Genomic DNA, 25,801 nt, shown 5'->3' with positions numbered 1-25,801 from the left:
AGATTCGACCACCCAAACAACTGGTCACACATATAACTCTGAATTTTGTATCACTGTCTCCACAAAATAAAATTAGTAAAGTTGAATTTCTATTATGCAGGTAACTAACCTATTTCCCTTTTATTCAAGCAATTTTATAATAGATTTGTGATATACTTGGAGATCAATTCTATGTCATTTCCTCAACAGTTTCCAAAGGCCTTCATCATAAAAGGTCCACATTAAGGAAAACAATTTCATCAAGTCAAGGTCCAAGCTGTTTATCATGGCAACAATCCAGTGAATGCTGAGTCAAAGGGAAGATTGTTTTGCACACAAAACTAAAGGAAACATAGCATTAATAGTCACTTTAATGTACTTCTGTGTTTACAAAGTTATTCATCTTGAGGTTGCTTGGATTTTTGGAAAGTTCTATGATCATTTCATGCACAGTAAAATTTATGTCCAATATGAATTAAACACAATACTTTATTATTCCATTATTGATTGATTTAATATGAAGTAGCCTCTTAGGCTTAATTGCCTTACTCTGAGAAAGCCCTTGGGGGAAAGCAGTCCTGTGTCTACTCAACGTAAGTAACTAAAACTACAAATAGAAACTTCAACTTGCTTTGAAATGTTATTCACTGACTCAATCAGGCCTGCAACTTGTTTCTAAAGTCTAAAAATATTAAGTTCCAAAATTTCACAAGAATGTAATGAAAGCTCTGAAGTTTACCTGTATGTTGACAAAACATACTCCAAATAAACACTGTGCTTTCCCTGAAAAAGATGGTAAGACCTTATTGTAAGGTCAACTCTGCAAACCACTCTCTTAGATAAGTGAGATTCACAAAACAATGCATTTGCATAGATGGATAGATAGATAGATAGATAGATAGATAGATAGATAGATAGATAGACAGATAGATTTTTTGGCTAAAAGAACAGCATGGAAGAAAGAACTGGAGGAGAAAAGAAGTGGAAGAGGAAGAGGTGACTTACAAACTTTGCTCAACAGGTTAAGGAGTTTTGGCCTGGCATATTTTAATTTCAACCATCTGTGATATTGCCCCTACATCTTTTTATTATTTTTTTAACTTTAAGGGAATATGGCTGATGGGCTCTAGGCTTGAAACTCGTGAAGGAATAACTAATTGGCTCACCTATAGCAAGCACCCGGTGTATGCGATCTCCCCAGGCCACCAGAAATAACCACCAATGTGCTCACCACCAGCGCAGGCCTGCTCCCCAACACAGGCCTAGTACATCAGATAGGGAGCCCACAGTGTCTCTTAGTAATTACTGACAACCACTCTTTCGGTTCCTTGTCTCTTGAAGTGAGCAGTGCAGCAATCTCTAGGAATTAAGTATTTGCTACAGCTCTGTGATCTAACAGAAATCAATAAGGTGTCACAGGTAAGTATAATTCAAATATGTCCAGTCTTTCCCTTTTGTTCTCTATGGTCTCAGGAATTTCACTTTTCTAGATAACGGGATATGTAGAAACACTATTTAAAAAGACTGCTGTTACAAACTCATAATCACCATCAATCCGTATCAGGTAACTGTTGTTAGGACATTTGCTTTAGGATAATACAGTCCAGTCCGTGCCTTTACCAAGCACCCTTTGCTCTAGTTTCAAACAGCATCCCAATCCTTCATTCCATAAACAAATGAAACAGTAAAGAAAAACCAGAGGCCTTGACATTGGAATTACTTCATTTGGGATGATTACTCATGGTTAGTAGAATTTTTCTGCCTTCAGTCTAAAAATGCCAGTATGTGTACAATAACATAGTTTGTCATTTTCCCCTCTGAAGTTAAACAAGCAGGCACTCAGGAGAATACTGTAGATTTGGTGATCCTGGCTGAGCCACCCCTTTTTATTGCTGCCTTAGCTGAAAGAGGATATCCCCTCTGTGATCAGGAAAAGCAGAAAGTCCTCCCACCCTGAAGATGTAAGGAATATCCTTTGTCTGCAGGCACAGAACCTGTCTTTCAAATAAATAAAGGACCAAGGTTGCTGAGATATTTTCCTGAAAAGCAAGATTGGGCTGTACCCTACACCCAAGTGGTGTGGTCAGCCCGTTTTCATTGGGGGGAATGCCTATTTAAGCAGTATAAAAATTCCTGGTGGCTTTCCTCAGATTCCACAGACAACCTCCATCTCTTGAGAGTGAGATGAGGGCAGTGGGAAAAGAAAAAAACTACAGTCACAAGCCACATAGTGCCATTTAAGTCAACGTCAGACAACATTAGGACAGTGGTCCCATAAGATGTAACACTGTACTAGAACACTGCACCTTCCCCAGAGTGCTTAGCACTCTGTTCTAGCTGCCTGCAGCATTCCGCGTGGTGACCTGCTGTGCAGGAGTGCAGCCCAGAAGCAATGGGCTGTACCATACAGCCTGGCGTGCAGTAGGCAAGGCCATCTAGGTTTGTGTCGGTGCACCGTGATGTGCACACAGTGATGAAATCTCCTAGTGACCTCGGAACGCATCCCCCTCCTTAGGCAACCCGTGGCTGTATTCCAATTTCCCCTTGCTCTCAGAAACACAACTAAAAGCTTGAAGACCTCAGGTGACAGACTGCCTAAGCAGTGGCTCCGCCCAAAGAGCAAGCTTCTCGCCCTCCGACAGGAGGCCAGGCAAGATCGTCCTCTGGACAGCACCTTGCTATTTTGTGACGCTGCTCCAGCCCCCAAGATGTCCAAGATCTTGGGCCTCCCCTTGAGGCGTGACGCTCACCACCTGAAACACCTCTCATACAGCGTGCACACCACATTTCAGATTTTAATGATTTACACTACAATCAAGCAAAGAGGCTGTGAACTCAAAAGCCAGCAACAACTGAACATTTAAACTCCAACGTCAACAATCAGAATACAGCCCTCAAGGCGGCCAGCTGGGACCCTGCTGGCGGCACCGCGCACCCAGGACCGAGCGCTCGCAGTCGCTGAGCAGATGGGCGGGGCCCAGCTGTTGCCTTGGCCAAGCCGCGGGCAGCCTGGGAGCCAATCCGCGGCAGGCCGAGCTGTTGCCTTGGCTACACCGTCTGTTAGGGAAGCGCACGCGATCAGTAACTGAGACCTCACCGCGTTGCCCCAGCACCAGGACTCGCGGGGTTCCCGCGAGGGTCTCGGCAGCCGCGCGCCCCGAGACCCCCGCCGCGGCCCGATTCTCTGAGCGCCAGGCATGAACCGCAAGAAGCTGCAGAAGCTGACGGACACCTTAACTAAAAATTGCAAGCATTGTAAGTAAGAATGTAGTGCTGGACAGGCCGAGGCTCCTGGACCGAGCCTGGGTCCCACCCGGTGCTAAGGTCCGCTGTTGTGCCTGCTTCCCGCCTCCTGGGCCTCTGTGGGCTACCTACCGCCCCTCCGCCCCGGCCCCTTAAGCAGAAGTCAGAGAGGGAATCCCGGGGTGCTAGCTCCTTGGGTTTGATCTTAGGAACCCAGGTCTCCGCCTTTAGTGCTACCTACACTCCCACACATGCATTTACTTGCTTCTCCAAGCCTCTTCTTTTACCTGATAGAAACAGCTGAAGTTAGCCTCAATGAGGTGTAAAATAAATGCTTTTAAACCCACTGGTCTCAAGAAAAGTAGCACCACCAAGGTAGACCGTGCACTCACCCTGCTTTCTAGCTCGCACATACACCCGCAGGTGCAAGTTCTGGAAGCTTACCAAGAGACCCATAGGAGAAAACGGTGCTCAACTTCTCAACATCTTTAGGAGAGATGAGTTGTGTCATCTCATCTGTGCCTCAGAACAATATTTGTTTGGAAACCAGAGTTCAGCACAACTAAACACGTGGTAAAGAATGGGTTCCCAACTTTAGACTCCCACTTTCCGGTGGCCCCTGGTGTTGAAAGATAAAGGAGACTTTGCAGGTGACAAGATGAGCCCTATTTGAAGGCACCTGCTCTAATCTCGCATTTGAAAGGGTGGTCCTAGAATTTCATAGGAAACTTTGAGTTTATATTCAGACTGAAAAACATAATTGCACTTTAGCAAGGAAGCCGTGGGTATGGTTTAGATGAGGAAGATAATTGCCTGTCGAGCAAATTTAGAAGTTGTGTGTGCTAATTGCAAAACTACTGGCCACTTGAAGAAACAGAAGCAATAATCCCCCAAATAACCGAGTCGCTCAAAAAAGAAGGAATAAACATGTTGATGTAGTTTTAGAGATTATAAGATCTAGTGCATTCTAATTATCATTAGTATCTGATTTAATACCTGGTAAGAAATGCTCTCTTAGTGGATGGTGACATAAATGAATGTTATGGTGTGTGTACGCATCTTAAAATGTTTAGGAAAACCTGTAATTTAAGGTATTATTATGATTACTATACTCTGATGAGAGTTTTGTTCTGTTATTGTTTTTCTTAAAACACTTTCATTTCTGGGAGAATAGGTATTCTTCTAGTAAACATCTAGTAAACATTTTTTATAAGTATTCAAAAACAATGCAATAGCTGCTATACACAATACTGATTTTGTCCGTTTCCGTAAGTTTGAATTTGATTTAGTCTCTGTTCAGTAAGTTTGAATGCATTGCAAACAATCATTCTGTGAACAATCAAAAGGCGAGTGTATATTTTTAAAGGTAAGTAAAAATATGGCAGGAAAAATTCTGCTCTTGATTTTTTTCTTTACTAAAAAATTTTTAATGAGTCTTACAAACTTAGATGATTATTAGTTAAAGTCTATAGAAATAGTTTTAAGTCATGGACATTATAATAATTTTAAATTTTATTTAACGGAAGAACTTTCCCCTAAAGTTAAATTTTGTTTTAGTTGCAAGACAATAAAGCTATCAAGATTCAATGGATAAATTTTGTAGAATCAAAGAAGAGTGAAAGATCTTAAGAGAGCATCTAGTTCATGCACCGTTCTACAGATATGTTCTGCAGGACACATTTACAGCATTCCAAGAAGATGAAAACCTATTCTTGAATTTTCTTCAGTTTAATTTAATATTGTATTCTAGAATTTAAGAAATGTTTAGCAATAAAAGTTTTCTTATGGCTAACCTTTGATCCTTTGGGTAATAAATTAAACTAATGTTTAAAAATTTTTATTTCAGCTGAGATGGAAAAATGGCTAACCAACATCCCCTCTGCTACCATTTTATACACATGAACAGAGTACATCATTCTTCATGCAGGCTTTTCTTCCCCAACCACTAACAGCTCTTGCTTTTTAGGAGGTTTGTGTGTGTGTGTATGTGGTTACATATAACATGAAATTTACTATTTTAACCATTTTAAGTGCTTAATTCCATGGCATTAAGTACATTCACACTGTTCTGCTTCCAACACCACCATCCACCTCCGTAACTTTTTCATTGTCCCCAGTGGAAACTCTACCCGTTAAATGTTAACTCACCATTCCCTCCTCATCCTAGTCCCTGGCAACTACCATTCTACTTTGTCTCTATAAATCTGACTAAGTACCTTATATAAGAGGAATCATACAGTATGTGTCCTTTCGTGTCTAGCTTATTTGACTTAGTGCAATGTCCATAAATGTTCATCTATGTGTCAGAATTTTCTTCCTTTTTAAGGCTGAATGATATTTCATTGTATGAATACACCACATTTTGTCTATCCATTCCTCCATTGATGGACTCTTGCATCTGTCTTTTGACTGTTGTGAATGATGACACTATGAACATTGTTGTACAGGTTCCTGCTTTTAGTTCTTCTGAGTATGTAAATAGAAGTAGAATTCCTGGATCATACAATAATTGTGTTTAATTTTTATGAGGAGCTATCATACTGTTTTCCACAGTGACTAACAGCTGTTTTTGAAATCATAACCATTATATTTTTTCCTACTATTTATTTGCTGAATCTTTTTTCCCAGAGTTTTTAGTGTTTCTCTTTAAATGTGGTTCTCCAAACCAGAAATCCCACAAAAGCCTGTACTGACCTGTAGGATGAGGTGTGATTTTTCCATTCCTAGATGCTGTCTTCTGTTATACACACACAGGTTTTGTCCTTGTTTGTTAAAATGCTCAATCACAGTTTTGACTGGTTTCAAAATAAATTTTCCCCAACTTCCGCCCATATTTGGTATTTGAGCTTTTATATTATCAAGACCAGGCAATAACCCTTCCACCTACATTCTCAAATGAGGATTGGAACACAAATAATTAACTTGGTATTTATAACCATGGTCCTTTATACAATAATGTGTATGAGCAAGTATCTGTGTGTGCATATATCCTTTAAATAAAAATTTCCTTCCTCCAAACTATTACTGAATAGTTGCATGTTAATTTTTACATAATCCTCAAGAAGAGCCATATTGGGTGCTAAAATCTGCTTTAAAGCTTTTTTATTGGAAAACTGGTGTCTCTAGTTTCCAAAATCTGGCTTATGAATTCATGAAGCCTAAAGTGAAATGAAAATTGTTACCTAATTCTCATGAACCTGACATCTATTTCCAGGCAAAAGAAGTTGTAAATCTCGTGAATGCCATAATAAAAATACCGAGAAAAAGTTACCATTCTTTAGCCTTACCATTCTTATTTTGAGTCATATTTCTACCAGCCTTGTAGAGTTTAGAATCTGACACCACCATCATTATTCTAGTAACTTGGCTAATAGTATCGTATTTTTTCCCGAAACATGGGAATTCCTGTTTGGAGGGTATGCTGCTTTTTTTATTTCTGTTAAGTTAAGGGTCATGAATCTCAAAACAGGAGAGTCTTCTATTGACAATTACCTGTTTGATGTATTTGATGTTGTTTGTCTGTAAACTTATTGCAAAATTTAAGTTAGAACTTAAAGATTAAGGGTTCATTTTTGTTATATCTATTTCATTCTTTCAGTTAATAAATTTGAAGTGAACTGTCTTATAAAGCTTTTTTATGACTTGGTGGGAGGAGTAGAGAGGCAAGGTCTGGTTATTGGACTGGATCGTAATGCATTTCGAAACATCCTGCATGTGACATTTGGAATGACAGATGACATGATTATGGACAGAGGTAAGAGACACACAAGATTCAAATTAGCCAAATCCAGCCATAACTGAAAAAAAAAGGGTTTGGTGCTTGGACATCCTCTTGGTAGGAAGATTAGTGTTTTGTATTCCCAGTGTCATTGGAATATACAAATTTAATTTTGAAAAGATCATAGAAAAGGAGGTAATATCGGCTTTATTTTGTGTATTTAAGAAGAAGACAAAGTCATGTTGACTATCGGCTTTATTTTGTGTATTTAAGAAGAAGACAAAGTCATGTTGACTACCTTTCTCTTACCTTATATCACAAAACCTAAAACATTTCAATTTCCACTTAATAAACATAATAAATAGAATAGTTTTAAAAGGACATTTACATTCTTTACATCATAGAAGATATTTCAGTGACAAGATATAATTCTATGCATCAAGCAATGACTTGAACAAAAATATTAAGTATTTTATTTATATTAGTATATTTAACATCTAATTAATATGATCAACATTTTATAGCAACATACTTATTATTAAATAATTATTAATATACTTAGACATTGAGAATTGTATTTGTTCCCACAAAAACATTTTAAAAATTGAATGTTTAATAAAAGAGTTTCATGATATTATGATGTCTTAGTTTCCTCTTTTGTCAAATGAGAATATTGGACTGTACAAGCTGAAGTGTTCCCTTAATTTTAAAAGTGAGTGATGCCAATGTAGATACTTTACTGAGAGTTATCATGCAGGACAGGTGTTCCATTTAACCTCTCTCCCTTTAGTATTCCGAGGTTTTGATAAAGATAATGATGGCTGTGTAAATGTATTGGAGTGGATTCATGGATTATCACTATTTCTTCGAGGATCTTTGGAAGAAAAAATGAAATGTAAGATTGCAGGTTGTCCTATTGGTTCATATATTATGAATAACATATCTAAAGCACTTAAATCAGTGTCCTTCAACCCAGACAGTAAAGTGGGTTTGTTGGTTGGCTGGTTAGTTGGTTTGAATCCCACTAGCCTATTTTATGGAATGAATTCAAGTCAGTAAAATATGAAAGAAAGTTAATAAAAAGAAAACTCAAGTGATTCTGAGGAGTAATTTATGCCCAGGAAGACTCCATAGGCATTACTACACATGCTAATCATGTACATATACATTTATGTATTAAGCATTTGACAGATTTCATTACTTGAATTGTAACCATAAAACTAGAGAATATTGATTCAAGTGTTCTTATGCTTAATTAACTCTCAATTAATTCTGATGAACTCTCCTTATGAGCCATATTTCAATCAGTTTTCCAAGAGTTTCAAGGTGAAGATATTCAAGTTACTGTTCCTTGGTATGCTTTTTCATAATTGAGAGTCAGGAAATATTTTCTAAGGATTATTGTATATATCCTAGTATACATTGACACTTACAATGCAAATCAGGCTGCACTAAGACCTGTGGGTACAGCATCAAGATAGAACTTGGCCCTGAAAAGTTTATCAGAGAAAATATTACCTTACTGATAGCATCAAATTCATAATTTGTTATTTTCTTAAAAAGATTGCTTTGAAGTGTTTGATTTGAATGGTGACGGATTCATTTCAAAGGAGGAAATGTTTCACATGTTGAAGAACAGCCTTCTCAAACAGCCATCTGAGGAAGACCCTGATGAAGGAATTAAAGATTTGGTTGAAATAACACTTAAGAAAATGGTAAATATGGGTATTGTCAAGTTTTTTATTAAAATTTTTGGGCCAGATATGGGCTAGAAATAAGAATTCAAATTATTATAATTTTCAGTTCCCTGCTTGCTTAAGTAAAACACATAAATTATGCTCCTCAGTATAATATTAATAGTTCTTCTCAGTTTCACCACCTAACCTCTTATTTTTCTAGCACTTTTTTTTTTTTTTTTTTTTTTTTGAGACAGGGTCTCTCTCTGTCACCCAGACTAGAGTGCAGTGGCATGATCACAGCTCACTGCATCATCAAACTCTTGGGCTCAAGCAATTCTCCTGCCTCAGCCTCCCAAGTATCTGGGACTACAGGCACACACCACCATGCCCAGCTAATTTTTTTTTAATAGAGATGAGGTCTCACTATGTTGCCCAGGATGGTCTCAAACTTCTGGCCTCAAGGAATCACCCCGCCTTAGCCTCCCAAAGTGCTATGATTACAGGCCTGAGCCACCATCCCCAGCCTAGCACATTTTTTTAAATTAACACTTGACTATGAAAAGAGCATGTATTTGCAGTAATCATTTTACTTGTTGCCTAACATGTTTCTCATTCCCCTAGGATCATGACCATGATGGGAAGCTGTCTTTTGCAGACTATGAACTGGCTGTGAGAGAAGAGACTCTTCTATTGGAGGCCTTTGGGCCATGTCTTCCTGATCCAAAGGTACTGATATGACTTTCCCTGAACGGTAACCAAAGTAGAATGTAGAACAACCCAGGACTTCTTGATTTAATGGGTGGTGGATCAGACAAATCCTGTCCACCCAGAAAGAATACCTTTTAAATACAGAAAGCCCACTGAATAACCTGCTGATTCATTTCATGGTACTATTGTGGCCCGGTGCTGTGTTTCATTCATTAACTTATTCATGTCAGAAACAATTAATGAGGTTTAATGTGTGCCAGAAGCACAGATGAAAGGCTCAGTGATTTTACTCAAGGGCTCATATTTTCCAGTGAAAATAATTACACAAGAGTAGGATACATATTATTATAATGATACTTAATTACTTGTATGTTCTTCATCAATGCCAGGCAACGTTGTAAACACTAAGCCTCATATTGCCTCATTTAATCCCCATAACAACCCTGTGAAGTAGGTAGTAATATTAGCCTCATTTTCCAGATGAGGAAACCAAGGCTTGGAGAGTTTAGGCACCTTGTCCACATTTACTCACTTATTAGTGGAATACCCTGGGTACCCTGTGCCAGAGTCATAGAGATATGTGTAGAGTGTTGTGGAAATTGAGAAGAGGTCATCTAAACAGCTGTATGGGAGGACTGGTAAATGGCTGGTAGGGCAGGAAGCTTATCAGAGTAACTGGTTTTCAAAGGACAAAATAGCCAGGTCAGATGGGGAAAAATAATCTGAGCAATGGGTGATATATGCACAAAAGAGAGACACAGAGAGATAGAGAGAGAGAAAGAAAGAGAGATGGAGCAAGAGATGCAAATGCATCTGCACTGGACGAGGTTTTGGTGTGCTCTGAGGCTGGTGATGAGGCTGCAGAAGCACAGCTTGTGGAGCTTGGAGCTCAGATTTAGTCTTGAAGGTGATGAAGCATCCCTGGAAAATTGAGGCAGGCGGTGTGATGTGATATAGAAACAGTATCACTCTTCCCAGCCCTAGCATGTGTCTCCTGCCGCCTACTCAACATGTCCACTTAGATCTCAACACATTTTTGACTTTTCCCCAAAACTCACCCATCCCCCGTCTTCCCTATCTCAATAAGTGGCAACCACATACGCCCAGTTGTTCAGTCAAAACCTAGGGGCCATCTTTAATTTCTCTCTTTTAACACTGTTAGCTACACCTCCAAAATATGTCCTTGAATATAGCCTCTTCTCCTCACATCTGTTTGCCACCACTCTAAGTTAAGCCACTGTCATATGTTACCTAGCCTAGATTGTTAGCTTTCTGGCTTCCACTGTCATCCCCTACTGACTTTTCTCTACAATATCCAGTATGTTTAAAATGCAAATTCTGTCAGGCCCCTCCCATGCTCAAAACCCCCCAGAGGGTTCTGAAGTGGACCCAGTGGGCCATTTCCCTCTCTCCATCCACATGTCCTATCATCTCCCTTCTCTCTTGCTGCTGGAGCCACAGCCTCTGTCTCATGTGCCTCCTCCATGCCTGTGCGCTTGCTGCTGCCTCTGTCCAGAAGCCCTTTCCCCAGACCCTCCTGGGCCTCATTTTCTCACTTCATCCAGTCTCTGCTGCAATGCCATTTCCTCACAGAGCCCTGTCTTGACCATCTTAACAATCTTCCCTCTTCATCCCCTAGCCCTGCTTTCTTTCTTTTTCTTAGTAGCTCTTTTTATTACCTAGGTATATCTGTCTCACCATGTAGATGTCAGCTCACTGAGGCCAGAAACTTAGTCTTTGTTTCACTGTGTTTCCCCATACCCTGTGTGTAGCACATGGTGTGTGTCTAGTAATGAGAGATGGATGGATGGATGGATGGATGGATGGATGGATGGATGAGTGGATAAATGGATGGGTGAGGTGGATGGGTGGGTGAGTGGATGGATGGATGGATGGATGGATGGATGGATGGATGGGTGATGTGGGTGTGTGGGTGGGTAGGTGGATGGGTGAATGGGTGAATGGATGAATGGATGGTTGAGCTAAGTGGGTAGATGGATGGATGGGTGTGTGGATGGATGGATGGACGGATGGATGGATGGATGAATGGATAGATGAATGGATGGATGAGTGGATGGATGAGGAGGGTGGATAGGTGAAGTGGGTGATTGGTTATATGGATGGTTGGATGGGTGGGTGGGTGAATGGATGGGTGGGTGAGTAAATAGATAGATAGATAGATAGATAGATAGATAGATAGATAGATAGATAGATAGATAAATGCATGGATAGATGGGTGGATGCATGGATGGACGATGGATGGATGGATGGATGGATGGATGATGAACTGGGTTGATGGGTGAGGTGGGTGGGTAAGTGGGTAGATGGATGGGTGGATGGATGGATGGATGCATGGATGGATGAGATGGGTGGATGGGTGAGGTGGGTGGGTGGGTAGATGGATGGGTAGATAAAAAGATGAGTGGGTGGGTGGATGGATGGATGGATGGTGAGGTGAATGTGTGGGTAGGTAGATGGATGGATAGATGGGTGGATGGATGGATTGGATGGATGGATGGATGGATGGATGAATGGATGGATGAGATGGATTGATGGGTGAGGTAGGTGGGTGGGTAGATGGATGAGTGGATGGATGGGTGAGGTGAGCAGATGGATGGGTGAGGTGGGTGAATAGATGGATGGGCAGATGAAATCATGAGTGGGTGGATGGATGGATGGATGAGCTGAATGGCTGTGTAGGTACATGGGTGGATAGATGGGTGGATGGATGGATGGATGGATGGATGGATGGATGGATGGATGAAGTGAATGGGAGGGTAGGTAGATGGATGGATGAGTGGATGGATGGGTGGATGGGGTGGGTGGGTGGATGGATGGATGGATGAATGGATGGATGGATGGAGTGGGTGGGTAGATGGATGGGTGGATGGATGGATGGATGGGTAAGATGGGTGGATGGGCGAGGTAGGTGGGTGGGTAGATGGATGGGTGGATGGATGAATGGATGAGGTGGATGGATGGTGAGGTGGGTGGGTGGGTCTCAGAAGTGCCTGATGGGGAGCTCTGGATCTCTCCATCTCCTCAGGAGCTATTTCATCATTTACCTTTATCTTTATACCACATCTTCAATCTCTTCCCTCTCTAGTGAAACCTTCCCATTAGAATTTTATTATTTATTTATTTATTTATTTATTTATTTATTTATTTATTTATTTTGAGATGGAGTTTCACTCTTGTTGCCCAGGCTGGAGTGCAATGGTGCAATCTCAGCTTACTGCAACCTCCGCCTCCCAGGTTCAAGTGATTCTCCTGCCTCAGCCTCCTGACTAGCTGGGGTTAGAGGCATGCTCCACCATGCCCGGCTGATTTTATATTTTTTAGTAGAGATGGGGTTTCTCCATGTTGGTCAGGCTGGTCTCGAACTCCCGACCTCAAGTGTTCTGCTCGCCTCGGCCTCCCAAAGTGCTGGGATTACAGGCGTGAGCCACCATGCCCGGGTCCCATTAGAATTTTAAAAGATTCAAAACTGTCCCATCTGAAAAGCAAAATGAAAGAACGAGAGAAAGAAGGAAAGAAAAGGAGAGAACTTACCTTAATTTCACACTTATTACTTCTGTTTCTTATATAATGGCTTTCCTTCTCAAAGCCTAGCTTCTTGAAAGAATTGTCCAGATTTAATACCTAACTACTATCACTTCTTCCCATCTACCCCTGAACCTGCTATTGCAAGGTCACCCTCCCACCTTGTGAATAAATCCCTTGAATGCTCTTGGCTTCTTACCTTACTGAACCACATCCCCCTCACCCTTGGCTCTCAGTACAGTCTTCCTGTTCCAGAGAGTGCCTCGTTTCCAACGAAGGCCTGACTGTGCCTTGATTGTTCCTCCTGGACTCCCATACTCCACCACGTGCCTTTCCCTACCACAGCCCATGCAGCCCTGACTGATTCTTGCCAGTTTCTGGCCAGTCTCTGCCACCATGCTGGAGACTTTTGAAGAGTTGGATCAATTGTTCTTGCTCATCTTTGTGGCCACATAACCAAGCACTGTGTTTTGGTCATGAGATCTCTGAGTGAAACACATGAACACCAGTCATGAGATCTGTGAGTGAAACGTATGAACACCAGAAGTTCTCGATGCCCACTCACCCTCAGTTATCCTGACTCTACACTAAGGAGACATACAGAATATTTTGTGGTGTTCTACCTTTTTTGGAAATTTGTACTAAATTGAGTACCTTTTTTTACAGAGCCAGATGGAATTTGAAGCTCAAGTATTCAAAGATCCAAATGAATTCAATGATATGTGAATACCTAAATGTGTATATTGTCTCAAGTGAGTAAAAAAGGAGGCACATACGTATTGCTTATTTTTTCTATTTAGTTCAGAAAAATGATGTTGAATTGTGTGTTTCAGGGTGAAGATGAGGTTCACTTACATATATCATTTAACATCAGTTTAAGATGCAATTAAAATAGATGGAAGACAAGAAGTCCCTTATTAGATGATGGGTTTGGCAACACAGTTAACTTTTCTAGAGATATTTTATCACATAGACTATCTGTCGAAGCACATAACTGGCATAAAACCTTTGGGTTCATTAAATGAATAGAGAGATTATGTAATTATGAATTGTTAATACAAATATTCTGCATGTCAGAAAGAAGCTGGGTGTACACTGAAAAATCGTTGAAACTACTGGATTTCCTTTGAAACAATAAATAATGAAGATGGCATCAAAAGAATAAGAGTATTCTCTTATTGAGCATTGAAACGCCCTTCTGGTAGGCATTGAGGGAGATCTAGAGAGATGAAAGATACATGGAAATCATATTATATTGAAATATAATATGATTTGCATTATTGTTTGAGGCTTTGGCTAAATAACGTTACTGATTGTAAGCACCTGAAGGCAAGGGTTTTATATACCATATCTTTGTCTGCCATAGCATTTAGTCCTCTGCATACGATGGGCTGTCCATAATTACTGTAGATTGGACTGAAAACCAAAAAGTACCACAAGATAAATGCAAACTCTTGGTGAGCAGAGGGAGAACGTGTACTGAGTTTCTTAGGTTTCATGGCTAATGCATTGGCACAGCTTTCAGTGTATCCCTGCAGTCCTTCCAGATAGTCCCTGCCCCATGCATTGCAGATGGTTGCCAAAGCCCCCCTCTGTCCTGGCACCCAGTGTTCCTCCATCCTGACTCCACGTATTGCCCTCTTGCCACTGCCTGAGTGCACGATAGTGTCCCCATCCCCCCACTGCCTGGAGTTCCCCTTGTGTACCCCCTTATCAGGGCACGACCTAACTGTGCCCTGCTGGCTGTGACCTGAAGAAGACCTGGCTTCTCCCTGCATCCGGCTCCCCAGCACGTGCTGTGGGCATCCTGAGAAGCCTGAGAAAGACAGGGCCAGGTTAGGCTTGGGTGAGCTGCTTTCTGCCTTCTTGGTACACACAGTAAGCAGTAGAGAGGCGTGTTACACCGTATCTGTTCTATCCTCATCTAAATACCGAGAGGCTAGTTGGGATAGTAAATCTTTCTTACTACATATGCATTAAGTTAACTAAAAGAGAATATTGTGTGAAAAAATGCACTGTTACTAATAAATGAAATAAACAGATCCATGAAATAAAAGAAAACATATTTTACTGTCCAAGTTTTTTTATATTTTAGATTCTTATATAGATGGACTTTGACACAATTTTTCTATTTGCAGTAAATATAAATAATGCAACACACAATGCTTTTCTATCTTTATTGAGGGATAATTGATAATTTAAAACTGTATATATTTAAGATATACAACTTGATGTTTTTATATTTGTATGCATTGTGAAGTAATCACCACAATCAAGTTAATTAACACATACACCACCTCACACAGTTACCATTTTCTTTTTGTGTGTGTTAGCCACTCTTAGAGCAAATTTCAAATATATAATACTGTTAACTATAGTCACATTTCTGTTTATTACATCTTCAGAACTTATTCATCTTTCATAACTGAAATTTTGTAGCCTTTTACCAACATCCCCCCATTTCGCCCCACCCTACTATCCCCAGCCCTTGGAAACCACCATGCTACTCTTTCCTGCTATGAGTTTTGCCCTTTTTGGTCCCTCTTATAAGTGAGAAAATGCAGTATTTGTTTTTTTCTGTGTCTGGCTTATTTCAATTAGCATAATGTCCTCCAGGTTCATCCATGTTGTTGGAAATGACATAATTTCCTTCTTTTTAAAGGCAGAATGATATTTCATTGTGTGTGTGTGTGTGTGTGTGTGTAATGGGGAGACAGGGACACTATGATGCACTTAGGCAGTGGCATGGGGCGAAATGTGGAGTTAGGGTGGAGGGATACTGGCTGCCAGGACAGAGGGGGGCTTTGGCAACCAACTGCAATGCACAGGGCACTGGTTGCCTGGAAGGACTCTAGGGATACACTGAAAACTGTGCCATGTGTATATACACACACACATATACGTATATGTTATTTGGGTAGTTTCCATATCATGGCTACTGTGACTACACTGAAATAAACATAAGGACACAGATTTCTCTTCATGAGACTGATTTTATTTTCTTTGGTTGTATACCTAGAAGTGGTATTTCTGGATCAAATGGTAGTCCCACTTTTAATTTTGTGAAGAGTCTCTATACTGCTTTCTATACTAGCCGTACCAATTTGCATTCCCACCAGTAATTTACAGGATTCTCCTTTCTCCATATCCTTGTCAGCCCTTGTTATCATTTATCTTAGTGATAATAGCCTCTGTAAGAGGGGATATCTGATTCTGGTTTTGATCTGCATTTACCTGATCACTTTTTCATAGATCTGTTGATCATTGCTATTATCTTTGAAAAATGTGTAGTCAGGTTCTTTGCCCATTTCTAAATCAGGTTTTGGGGGGTTTTATGTTTGTTTGGTTTTTGTTGTTGCTATTGAGTTGTAGGTGTTCCTTATATATTTTAGACATTAACCACTTAGCAAATATATGATTTGCAAATATTTTCTCCAGTGGTTGCCTTTTCACCGTTGATTATTTCCTTTTCTGTGCAGATTTGTTTTTAAGTTTAATTCAATCCCACTTATTTTTGCTGCCTGTGTTTTTGTCATCATATCCAAAAATCATTGCCCAGACTAATGTCATGAAGCTTTTCTTCTGTGTTGTCTTCTAATAGGTTTACAGCTGCAAGTCAACATTTAAGTCTTTTAATCCACTTTGAGTTGATTTTTGTATATGTTATGAGATGGGGTCCAATTTCATTCTTTTGATGTGCAAATCCAATTGTCCCAACACCATTTTGTGAAGAGACTCTCCTTTCCCTGTTGTGTATTCTTGGCACCTTTGTGGAAGATCAGTTTACTGTAGATGCTTGGATTTATTTTAGGCCCGTCTTGTGTTCCATTGGTCTATATGTTTGTTTTTATGCCAGTACCAAGCTGTTTTGATTACTAAAGGACTGTATTTTGAAATCAGGAAGTATGACGTCTTCAGCTTTGCTCCTCTTGCTCAGGATTGCTTTGGCTATTTAGGGTCTTTTCTGGTTCCATATGAATTTTAGGATTGTTTTTTCTATTTCTGTGAAGAATGCCATTGGGATTTTGATAAGGATTGTATTGAGTCTGTACATCACTTTAGGTAGCATGAACATTTTAATAATATAAATTCTTCCAATTCATGAATATGAGATGCCCTTTTATTTGTCTGTATTTTCCTTAATTTCCTTCATCATTGCCTTTATAATTTTCAGTGTATAAGACTTTCACCTCTTTGGTTAAGTTTATTACTATTTTTTATTTTTTGCTGCTATTAGGAATGAGTTTTTTATTAATTTTTTTCAGATAGCTCATTTGTGGGTAGAAACATGACTGATTTTTGTAAGTTGATTTCGTGTCCTGCAGCTTTATGAAATTCACTTATTTGTTCTAATAGTGTGTTGTTGTTGCTGTTGTTGTTGTTGTCATTGTTGTGCTTGTAGGGTTTTCTACATATACGATGATGATGTTTCAGAATGGAGGTAATTTTACTCCTTCCTCTCTAACTTGGATGCTTTATTGGGGGAACCTGCCCCCAGTATTTCAATGTAGGTTCTTTCTATTTTCCATAAGTGTCAGCTGGCTGAGAAATAAAGAGAGACAGTACAAAGAGAGAAATTTTACAGCTGGGCCACCGGGGGTGACATCACATATCAGTAGGACCATGATGCCCACCTGAGTCTCAGACCAGCAAGTTTTATTAAGGGTTTCAAAAAGGGAGGGGCTGTAAGAATAGGGAGTAGGTACAAAATCACATGCTTCAAAGGGCAAAAAGCAGAACTACTAATAAGGGTCTAACAAAGATCACCTGCTTCTGAGGTAATAGGACAAAGGGAAAAAGCAGAACCACTAATAAGGGTCTATGTTCAGCAGTGCACGTATTGTCTTGATAAACATCTTAAACAACAGAAAACGGGGTTCGAGAGCAGAGAACCCATCTGACCACAAATTAACCAGGGCGGAGTTTTTCCCTACCCTAGTAAGCCTGAGGAGTACTGCAGGAGACCAGGGCGTATCTCAGTCCTTATCTCAACTGCACAAGACAGACATTCCCAGAGCGGCCATTTATAGACCTTCCCCCAGGAATGCATTCCTTCCCCAGGGTATTAATATTCCTTGCTAGGAAAAGCACTTAGTGATACCTTCCCTACTTGCATGTCCATTTATAGGCTGTCTGCAAGAAGAAAAATACGGCTCTTTTTGCCTGACCCCGCAGGCAGTCAGACCTTATGGTTGTCTTCCCTTGTTCCCTAAAAATCGCTGTTATTCTGTTCTTTTTCAAGGTGCACTGAAATCATATTGTTCAAATACACGTTTTACAATTAATTTGTACAGTTAACACAACTATCACAGTGGTCCTGAGGTGACGTACATCTTCAGCTTACAAAGATAACAGGATTAAGAGATTAAAGTAAAGACAGGCATAAGAAATTATAAAAGTATTATTTGGGAACTGATAAATGTCCATGAAATCTTCACAATTTATGTTCCTCTGCCGAGGCTTCAGCCGGTCCCTCCATTCGGGATCCCTGACTTCCTGCAACAATGCTTTAACTTCTTTTACTTGTCTAATTGCTTTGGCTAGAACTTCCAGTACTATGTTAAATAGAAATGGCAAGAATGAGCACCATTTCTATCAGATATTTGACAGAAAGTTTCTTTATTTTAACGATGATGTTAGCTGTGGGCTTTTCATACATGGCCTTTCTTGTGTTGAGGTAAGTTCCTAGTGTACCTATTTTATTGAGAGATTTCATCATGAATGGTTGTTGAACTTTGTTAAATGCTTTATTTCTGCATCTGTTGAGATGACAGTGAGGTTGCGTTCCTTTTTGTTATTGTGTTGTATCACATTAATTGATTTGCATATGCTGAAGCATCTTTGCATCCCAGGGATGAATTCCACCTGGTCATGGCATTATGATCTTTTTAATGCACTGTTGAATTAAGTTCACTAGTATTCTATTGAAGATTTTTGTTCCAATGTTCATCAGGGATATTGGCCTGTAGTTTTCTTTTCTTGTGCTATTATTGTCTGATTTGGAATCAAGTTGATACTGGCCTCAAGAAAGGAGTTTTTGAAAGTGTGCCCTTTTTTTCTATTTTTTTAGAGGAGTTTAAAAAATAAAAGAATTGGTATTCATTCTTCTTAGTATGTTGGGTACAATTCACCTAGAAAGCCACCTGGTCTGGACCTTTCTTTGTTAGGAACTTTCTGATTACTGATTCAGTCTCCTTATTTGTTATTGGCCTGTTCAGGCTTTCTGTTTCTTCCTAATTCAGTTTGGTAGGTTATATATTTCTAGGAATTTATCCATTTCTTCTGTTATCCAATTTGGGCATAGTAATTTTTCATTGTCTTTTATGATCATTTTTATTTCTGAAGCATCCATTGTAATGGCTCCTCTTTCATTTATGATTTTGAGTCTTTTTTTTTCTTAGTCTGCCTGGGTGTTTGTCAATTTTGTTTATCTTTTCAAAAAACCAAGTCTTAGTTTTGTTAATTTTTTTCTGTTCCTTATTTGTTTTATTTCTGCTTTTATCTTTACTATTTCTTTCCTTCTGCTAACTTTGGGCTGTTTGTTCTTTTCTTCTGGTTTTTTGAGGTGTATAGTTAGGATTTTTTACCCGAGATCTCTATTCTTTTTTAATGTAGACATTTATCATTGTAAAGTTTCCTCAATACTACTTTTGCTGCATTGTATAAGTTTCGTCTTGTGTTTTTGTTTTTGTTTGTCTTGAGATAATTTTTAAATTCCCTTTGATTTCCTCTTTGAACAACTAGCTGTTCAAAAATGTGTTGTTTAGTTTCTATATATTTGTGAATTTGCCCATTTTCTTACTGTTATTGATTTCTAGTTTCATTCTGTTACTGTTGGAAAAGATACTTGTAATGATTTCAGTCTTCTTAAATTTGTTAAGATTTGTTTTGTTACCTAACATGTGATCTAACCTTACATGTTTGCTTAAGAAGACTGTATTATTTGTTGTTGGATAGAAAGTTCTGTACATGTCTGTTAGGTCTTTTCATCCATAGTGTTGCACAAGTCATCTGTTTACTGATTTTCTGTCTGGATATTTTATCCATTATTGTAAGTGGGATATTAAAGTACCTTACTATTACTGTATTGCTATACATTTATTCCTTGAGATCTGTCAATATTTGCTTTATATACTTTAGGTGCTCTGATATTGGTTGCATATATATTTAAAACTATTATATGTGCCTGTTGAATTGACCATTTCTCAGTCCTTTGTCTTAAGATAATTTTTTACTTAATACTTCATTTATCTGATATAAGCATAATCACCTCTGCTTTCTTTTGGTTACCATTTGCATGGAATATCTTTTTCCATCCTTTAACTTTCCTCCTATATGTGCCTTTAAATTTAAAGCAAGTCTCTTGTAGACAGCATATTGATGGACCTTTTTAAAATCTGTTCAACCACTCTATGTCTTTTGGTTGGGCAGCTTAATCTATAATCATTTAAAGCAACCATTAATAGCTATGTACCTATTATTGCCATTTTGTTTATTGTTTTCTGTTTGGCAGTTGTTTTCTCTTTGATTTGATGATGTTTTGTAATGATTGGTTTTGGGTTTTTTTGTGTATGTATCAATTATAGGGGTTTTGGTAGTTATTTCAAGGCTTGCATAAAATATCTGTCTACTTTAAGCTGATAACAATTTACCTTTGATCACACACAAAAACTATACTTTTAATCCTCCCACACATTTTGTGTTCTTGTAATTAGTTTGCTTCTTTGTACATTGTGAGTCTCTTACTAAATGTTTATCTTTTAACTTTTATGTTAGGGTTAACAGTAATTTACACACTACAGTGTTGCATTATTCTGTATTTGTCTACATATTTATCTTTACCAATGAGATTTATGCTTTCATTTGTTTTCATGTTGCTGCTTACCATGTTTTTATTTCAAATTGAAGAACTCTCTTTACCATTTTTGTAAGTGAGGTTTAGTTGTAACAAACTTCCTCAGTTTTTATTTGGGAAAGACTTTATCTCTCCCTTTTTAAAGTATAATTTTGCAGGTATAGTATTCTTGATTGGCAGGGGTTTTTTATTTTCTTTCAGTGCTTTGAATTTGTTATCTCACTCTTCCCTGGTCTACAGGGTTTTTGCTGAGAAATCCACTGATAGTCTTATCCACATTGCCTTATATATAATGTCACTTTTCTCTTGCTGCTTTCAAGATGCTCTTTGTTCTTGACTTGTGACAGTTTGATTATAATGTATCTCATTGTACCCTTCTTTGGGCTGACCCTATTTTAGGCCCTTTGTGTTTCTTTTTTTTTTTAGACATAGTTTCACTCTTGTTCCCCAGGCTGGAGTGCAATGGTGCAATCTCGGCTCACTGCAACCTCTGCCTCCCGGATTCAAGTGATTCTCCTGCCTCAGCCTCCCAAGTAGCTGGGATTACAGGCACGTGCCACCATGCCTGGCTGATTTTGTATTTTTAGTAGAGATGGGGTTTCTCCATGTTGGTCAGGCTGGTCCTTTGCATTTCTTTAACCTGGGTGTTCATTTCTCCCCCAAGATTTGGGAAGTTTTCAGCCATTAATTATTTAAGTAAAATTCTTGACTCTTTCTCTTCTCCTTCTGATATTTTCACAATGCATATATTGGTTCACTTGATTATGGCCCATAAATCCTGTAGGATTTCGTCATTCTTTTTTATTGTTTTTTTTTTCCTTTTTCTCCCCTGACTGGATAATCTCAAATGACCTGTCTTCAGATTCACAGATTCCTCCTTCTGCTTCATTGAATCTGTTCTTAAGGCTGTCTGTTGCATTTTCTGTTTCATTCATTGTACTTATCAGCTCCAGAAATTCTGGGTTTTTTAATGACTTTTATCTCCTTGTTGAACTTCTAGTTTTGTTCATGTGTTGTTTTCCTGATTGAGTTGTCTGACCATGTTCTCTTGAAAGGTGACAACGTGCTATCAGCCCTCGCTCGGTCTTGGCGCCTCCTTGGCCTCGAAGTCCACTCTGTCCACGCTTGAGGAGCCCTTCGGCCTGCCACTGCACTGTGGGATCCCCTCTCTGGGCAGGCCGAGGCCAGAGCCGGCTCCCTCTGCTTGTGGGGAGGTGTGGAGGAAGAGGCACAGGCTGGAACCGGGGCTGTGCGTGACGCTTATGGGCCAGCACGAGTTCTGGGTGGGCACCGGCTCGGCTGGCCCTGTACTTGGAGCCGCCGGCCAGCCGGCACCAACCCCGGGCAGTGAGGGGCTTAGCACCCGGGCCAACAGCTGCGTAGGGTGCGCCACGTCCCCCAGCACTGCTGGCCTGCCTGAGCAGCACTCGAATTCTTGCCAGGCCTCAGCTGCCTCCCCCCGAGGCAGGGCTCGGGACCTGCAGCCTGCCATGCCCGAGCCCTGCCCGACCTGCCCGGGTGGGCTCCCGCTCCGCTGGAACCTCCCCGACGGGCGCCACCCCCTGCTCCGCAGTACCTGGTCCCATCGACTGCCCAAGGGCTGAGGAGTGCGGGCATGCAGCTTACAGCTTACTAAGCTTCTCTAAACCAATCATTTTGAATTATTTGTCAGGAAATTCAAGGATTTCCATTTCTTTGGGGTTGGTTACTGAAAAATCAGTCATGTTTCATTGGTTTTATATGTTTCTTGTAGCTTTGCATTTATATCTACACACGAAGGAGCAGTCACCTCTTCCACACTTTTATGGGCTGGCTTTGGTGGGGAAAGACCTTCACCTATTGGTGGGTATGAAGGCACCAGCTGGGGTGTGACAGCTCTGGCTCCAGGTGGATAAATCTTGGACTCTGGGCAGCTTAATCAGCTGGGGTCAGCATCAGTGAAGACTGTGGGCACCGTCAGTCATTAAAAACTGTGGGTGTCCATGATGGTGACAAAAGCTGCTGGGGTCCTTGGTGGTGAAGCCTGCTGGACTTCTCTGCTCTCCTTTTTCCCCACAGAGAGAGGTCACAGCCAAAATGATCCCCTTTGTTGCCAAGCTGTGCCAGGGTAGAAGATGAGGTGATGCAGATAAAATGCTTCCAACACTTTTATATACAGCTGTCCTTGGTTTGGAGGTGCTTTAATGGGTTCCTGCAGCTTCTTCACTGTACTCTGGAGTATTCCCAGAGCTATTTTTGTTGGCAAGTAGCTGTTAAATTCTTGCTTTTGTTGGGGAGACAAGAGCTGGGATCTCCTAGTGTATCATCTTGATATTACTTGTCTGCTTTTAATTTTTTAACTAATTTTTCTGATTACAAAGTAATTGAGGTTCTCTGAAGGATATTTCAGATATTTAGGAAATTTTAAAATAAGATGAAAATATTGATTAATATTCTGGTGTAAATCCTTCCAGACTTTTACAATGCATTTATAAGTACACCTACATTTTTGCAAAGAGAATACTGTATTTTTCAGATGATCATATTGAAAATGCACTTTTGTCTTGGTGTACTACTATTTTGTGAACATTTTTTGAGGTCATTATTTGTCTGTAGCTTGCCTTGTAATGGCTGCCTGGTATTCCATCATGACTGACTTTATTAAACCACTTTCCTGCCATTGACATGTCAGATGTTTCCACATTTTTGCTATTATAAATAATTCTAATACTGAACACCCCTGTAGATAAACCTTTTCACATAACACAGTGCTTACTTCCTTGGAGTAAGTTTGTAAAAGTAGAATTGTTGGGTTACAGTCTCTGCATAATTCTAAGATTTCTAGCACATGTTGCCAGATCATTCATCAGGAAAGGCTTCTAACTGAACTGCCATCCCCAATGTATGAGACTCCCTTTCCCTGCAATATACATTCTTTTAATTTCCTTACCAGTATCACGGACCATCATGAGCATGATTTTAACTTATCATTTAAAGTACTAATCTTAGACATCTGTACCTAAACTTTTTACTGTATGTTGAGTATATACTGACCTCCATATGAATAACCCTCTTTTATTACTTGACATTATTTAAACTTAAAAGATGTTAACAACAAAAAAAATCCTAAATAATTTTAATCCAGCTAAAGATGATCATGGCACTTGACTGTAAGAATTCATAAGCTCTGTTCAAGAGCCTCTCAATATATCTAGAACATGTCTCCTCTGCTGTTCATCATAAACTGCCCAAATCACTTCCTTGTGCTGCAATATCTAGATTGATGGATTCTCTTAATTTCACTACCGTACCAACTCAGAAATGATTGTAACACTGAAAATTCACTCACCACATAGTAAGGGTATCTGAGTACCCTTGGGGTAGCTTAAAGGAAGAGCTGTCTCTCCCCTCTTGCCCATTCTATGCCCTCACCTCCCGACTGCTAGGCTTGGCCTGACTTTTCTCCCCGCTAAGTACAGCCAACCTGACTGACCTTGGTCTTTGCCTGGGTTTGCGGGGGGCTGGGTTAAGACAGTGGATGAGCAGTTATAATTTGGAGGATTAGCGATAGCCTTCCTCTAACTGGCTCCTCTCATTGACTTCCCCTTCTCCTCCCAGCACTCTGTGTGGAGTACCAGAAAGCCAGGCTAGGCCTGTTCAGGAGAGGTAGACATCACCTCGCAAGCAGCATGGAGAAATTCTATTTGGGAAACAATTAAGTGTTTTTTTGTTTTTTTTTTTAACTACAGGATTTTAAAACCACCACTGAAAACTGGTAGTCCTGCATTCTTAACCTGCAAATATCTCTGTGTACAAGACTGCACTTGTAAGAAACCAGGCCTGCAATTGCTTGCACCATAAAATCATCCAAAACATTCACTAAGTTCCTACTTTGTGCAACACCATGAGGGTTAATGTATTCTAAGTCGGTTGTCCCTGCCCTAACCCCATTCACCATGTAAAGTGATAATTCCATGTGCCGCTTGTGTCGTCACCTGTCACTGCTTGGATTCATGGTAATAGCGCCTCTCCTGCCTCCCCCCACAAAGTTATATCATTTGTATTAAAGAAGGTTGTTAAAGGGGATTCAAATCAATTACTTTGAAACTATGAAGACAACCATCTGGAGAAAGTTCCTTTGAGCTGCTCTGTAGCTCCTGCGCTTTTCCTGACCCTGTGTCTTATCTCAGGGGGCCGTTTCCTCCCAGAGTCACCTCTGACGCTCACCCAGTCGTTCACAGCTAGTGGTTAGTTCTCACCAAGTGCAACCAAGGGAGGATTGGGAATTGCATTAGACATAGAGAGACTACAAAAGATAAATAATAAAATAGAAATTTAACCCATATATACATTAATTACAATTTAGCAAGTTGTGAGGATGGTTTGGTAATATTTCCAAAAGAGGCAGAAGTAATACATCTGCATTTTCTGATGGAGTGACTGCCCTCTCTGTCAGAGATTGAGGCAAATGGTGTCTTGCAGTGTTTTCCAGTCTAAGTTGCCATTGAGGGACAAGCCCTCCCAAACAGGTAGCAAGTAAATCAAAGCGCACTTCTCACAGATATATCTCAAGTAAACTTGCTCAGTTTTTTTTGGACAGAGGAGTCTCACTCTGTCGCCCAAGCTGGCACAGTCTCAGCTCACTGCAACCTCTGCCTCCCGGGTTCAAGCAATTCTCCTGCCTCAGCCTCCTGAGTAGCTAGGATTACAGACACACACCACCATGCCCGGCTAATTTTTTGTACTTTTACTAGAGGCAGGGTTTCACCATGTTGGTCAGGCTGGTCTCAAACTCCTGACCTTGTGATCTGCCCTCCTCGGCCTCCCAAAGTGCTGGGATTACAGGTGTGAGCCACCATGCCCAGCCAAACTTTCTCAGTTTCGTGGGAAAGTAATAAAGATAGGAAATGTAACGGAGGCATCCTTAATGAGGCTGGGCACACATCTGCATTTGAAGTGCCTTTATCGGCATCACTGCCCGGGCAGCAGCTCACTGACCCAGCTCCACCATTGGTCATTTGTGGCTTTCTGTGGACCTCAAGCCTCCTACCTGACCCTTCAAGAAAATATTCCCCGCCTAAAACACACATCCTCTCA

At 40.1% G+C, this 25,801-nt stretch overlaps 1 protein-coding gene across 6 annotated transcripts; it reads left to right on the top strand.

Annotated features, from left to right (window-relative positions):
* Nucleotides 1-3,041: 3,041 nt before the first annotated feature.
* Nucleotides 3,042-24,682, top strand: CLXN (calaxin). 6 transcript variants are annotated; one of them, XM_054499527.1, is made up of 7 exons: nucleotides 3,060-3,234; nucleotides 6,821-6,976; nucleotides 7,731-7,835; nucleotides 8,504-8,655; nucleotides 9,241-9,345; nucleotides 13,537-13,622; nucleotides 24,454-24,682. In XM_054499527.1, exons 1-6 carry the CDS (start codon nucleotides 3,177-3,179, stop codon nucleotides 13,594-13,596), a joined length of 636 nt encoding a protein of 211 aa, XP_054355502.1. In that variant the 5' UTR covers nucleotides 3,060-3,176; the 3' UTR covers nucleotides 13,597-13,622; nucleotides 24,454-24,682. The 6 variants fall into 6 exon arrangements, with proteins under 6 accessions (XP_063524836.1, XP_054355503.1, XP_054355502.1 ...); XM_054499526.2 differs by lacking the exon at nucleotides 24,454-24,682 and adding an exon at nucleotides 13,704-14,042; XM_054499528.2 differs by lacking the exon at nucleotides 24,454-24,682 and having other exon boundaries at nucleotides 3,048-3,234; nucleotides 13,537-13,645.
* Nucleotides 24,683-25,801: the final 1,119 nt, after the last annotated feature.

Source organism: Pongo pygmaeus, chromosome 7 (assembly GCF_028885625.2).
Source record: "Pongo pygmaeus isolate AG05252 chromosome 7, NHGRI_mPonPyg2-v2.0_pri, whole genome shotgun sequence".
Lineage (NCBI taxonomy): Eukaryota > Metazoa > Chordata > Mammalia > Primates > Hominidae > Pongo > Pongo pygmaeus.
This window is presented reverse-complemented; position numbering and strand designations above follow the sequence as displayed.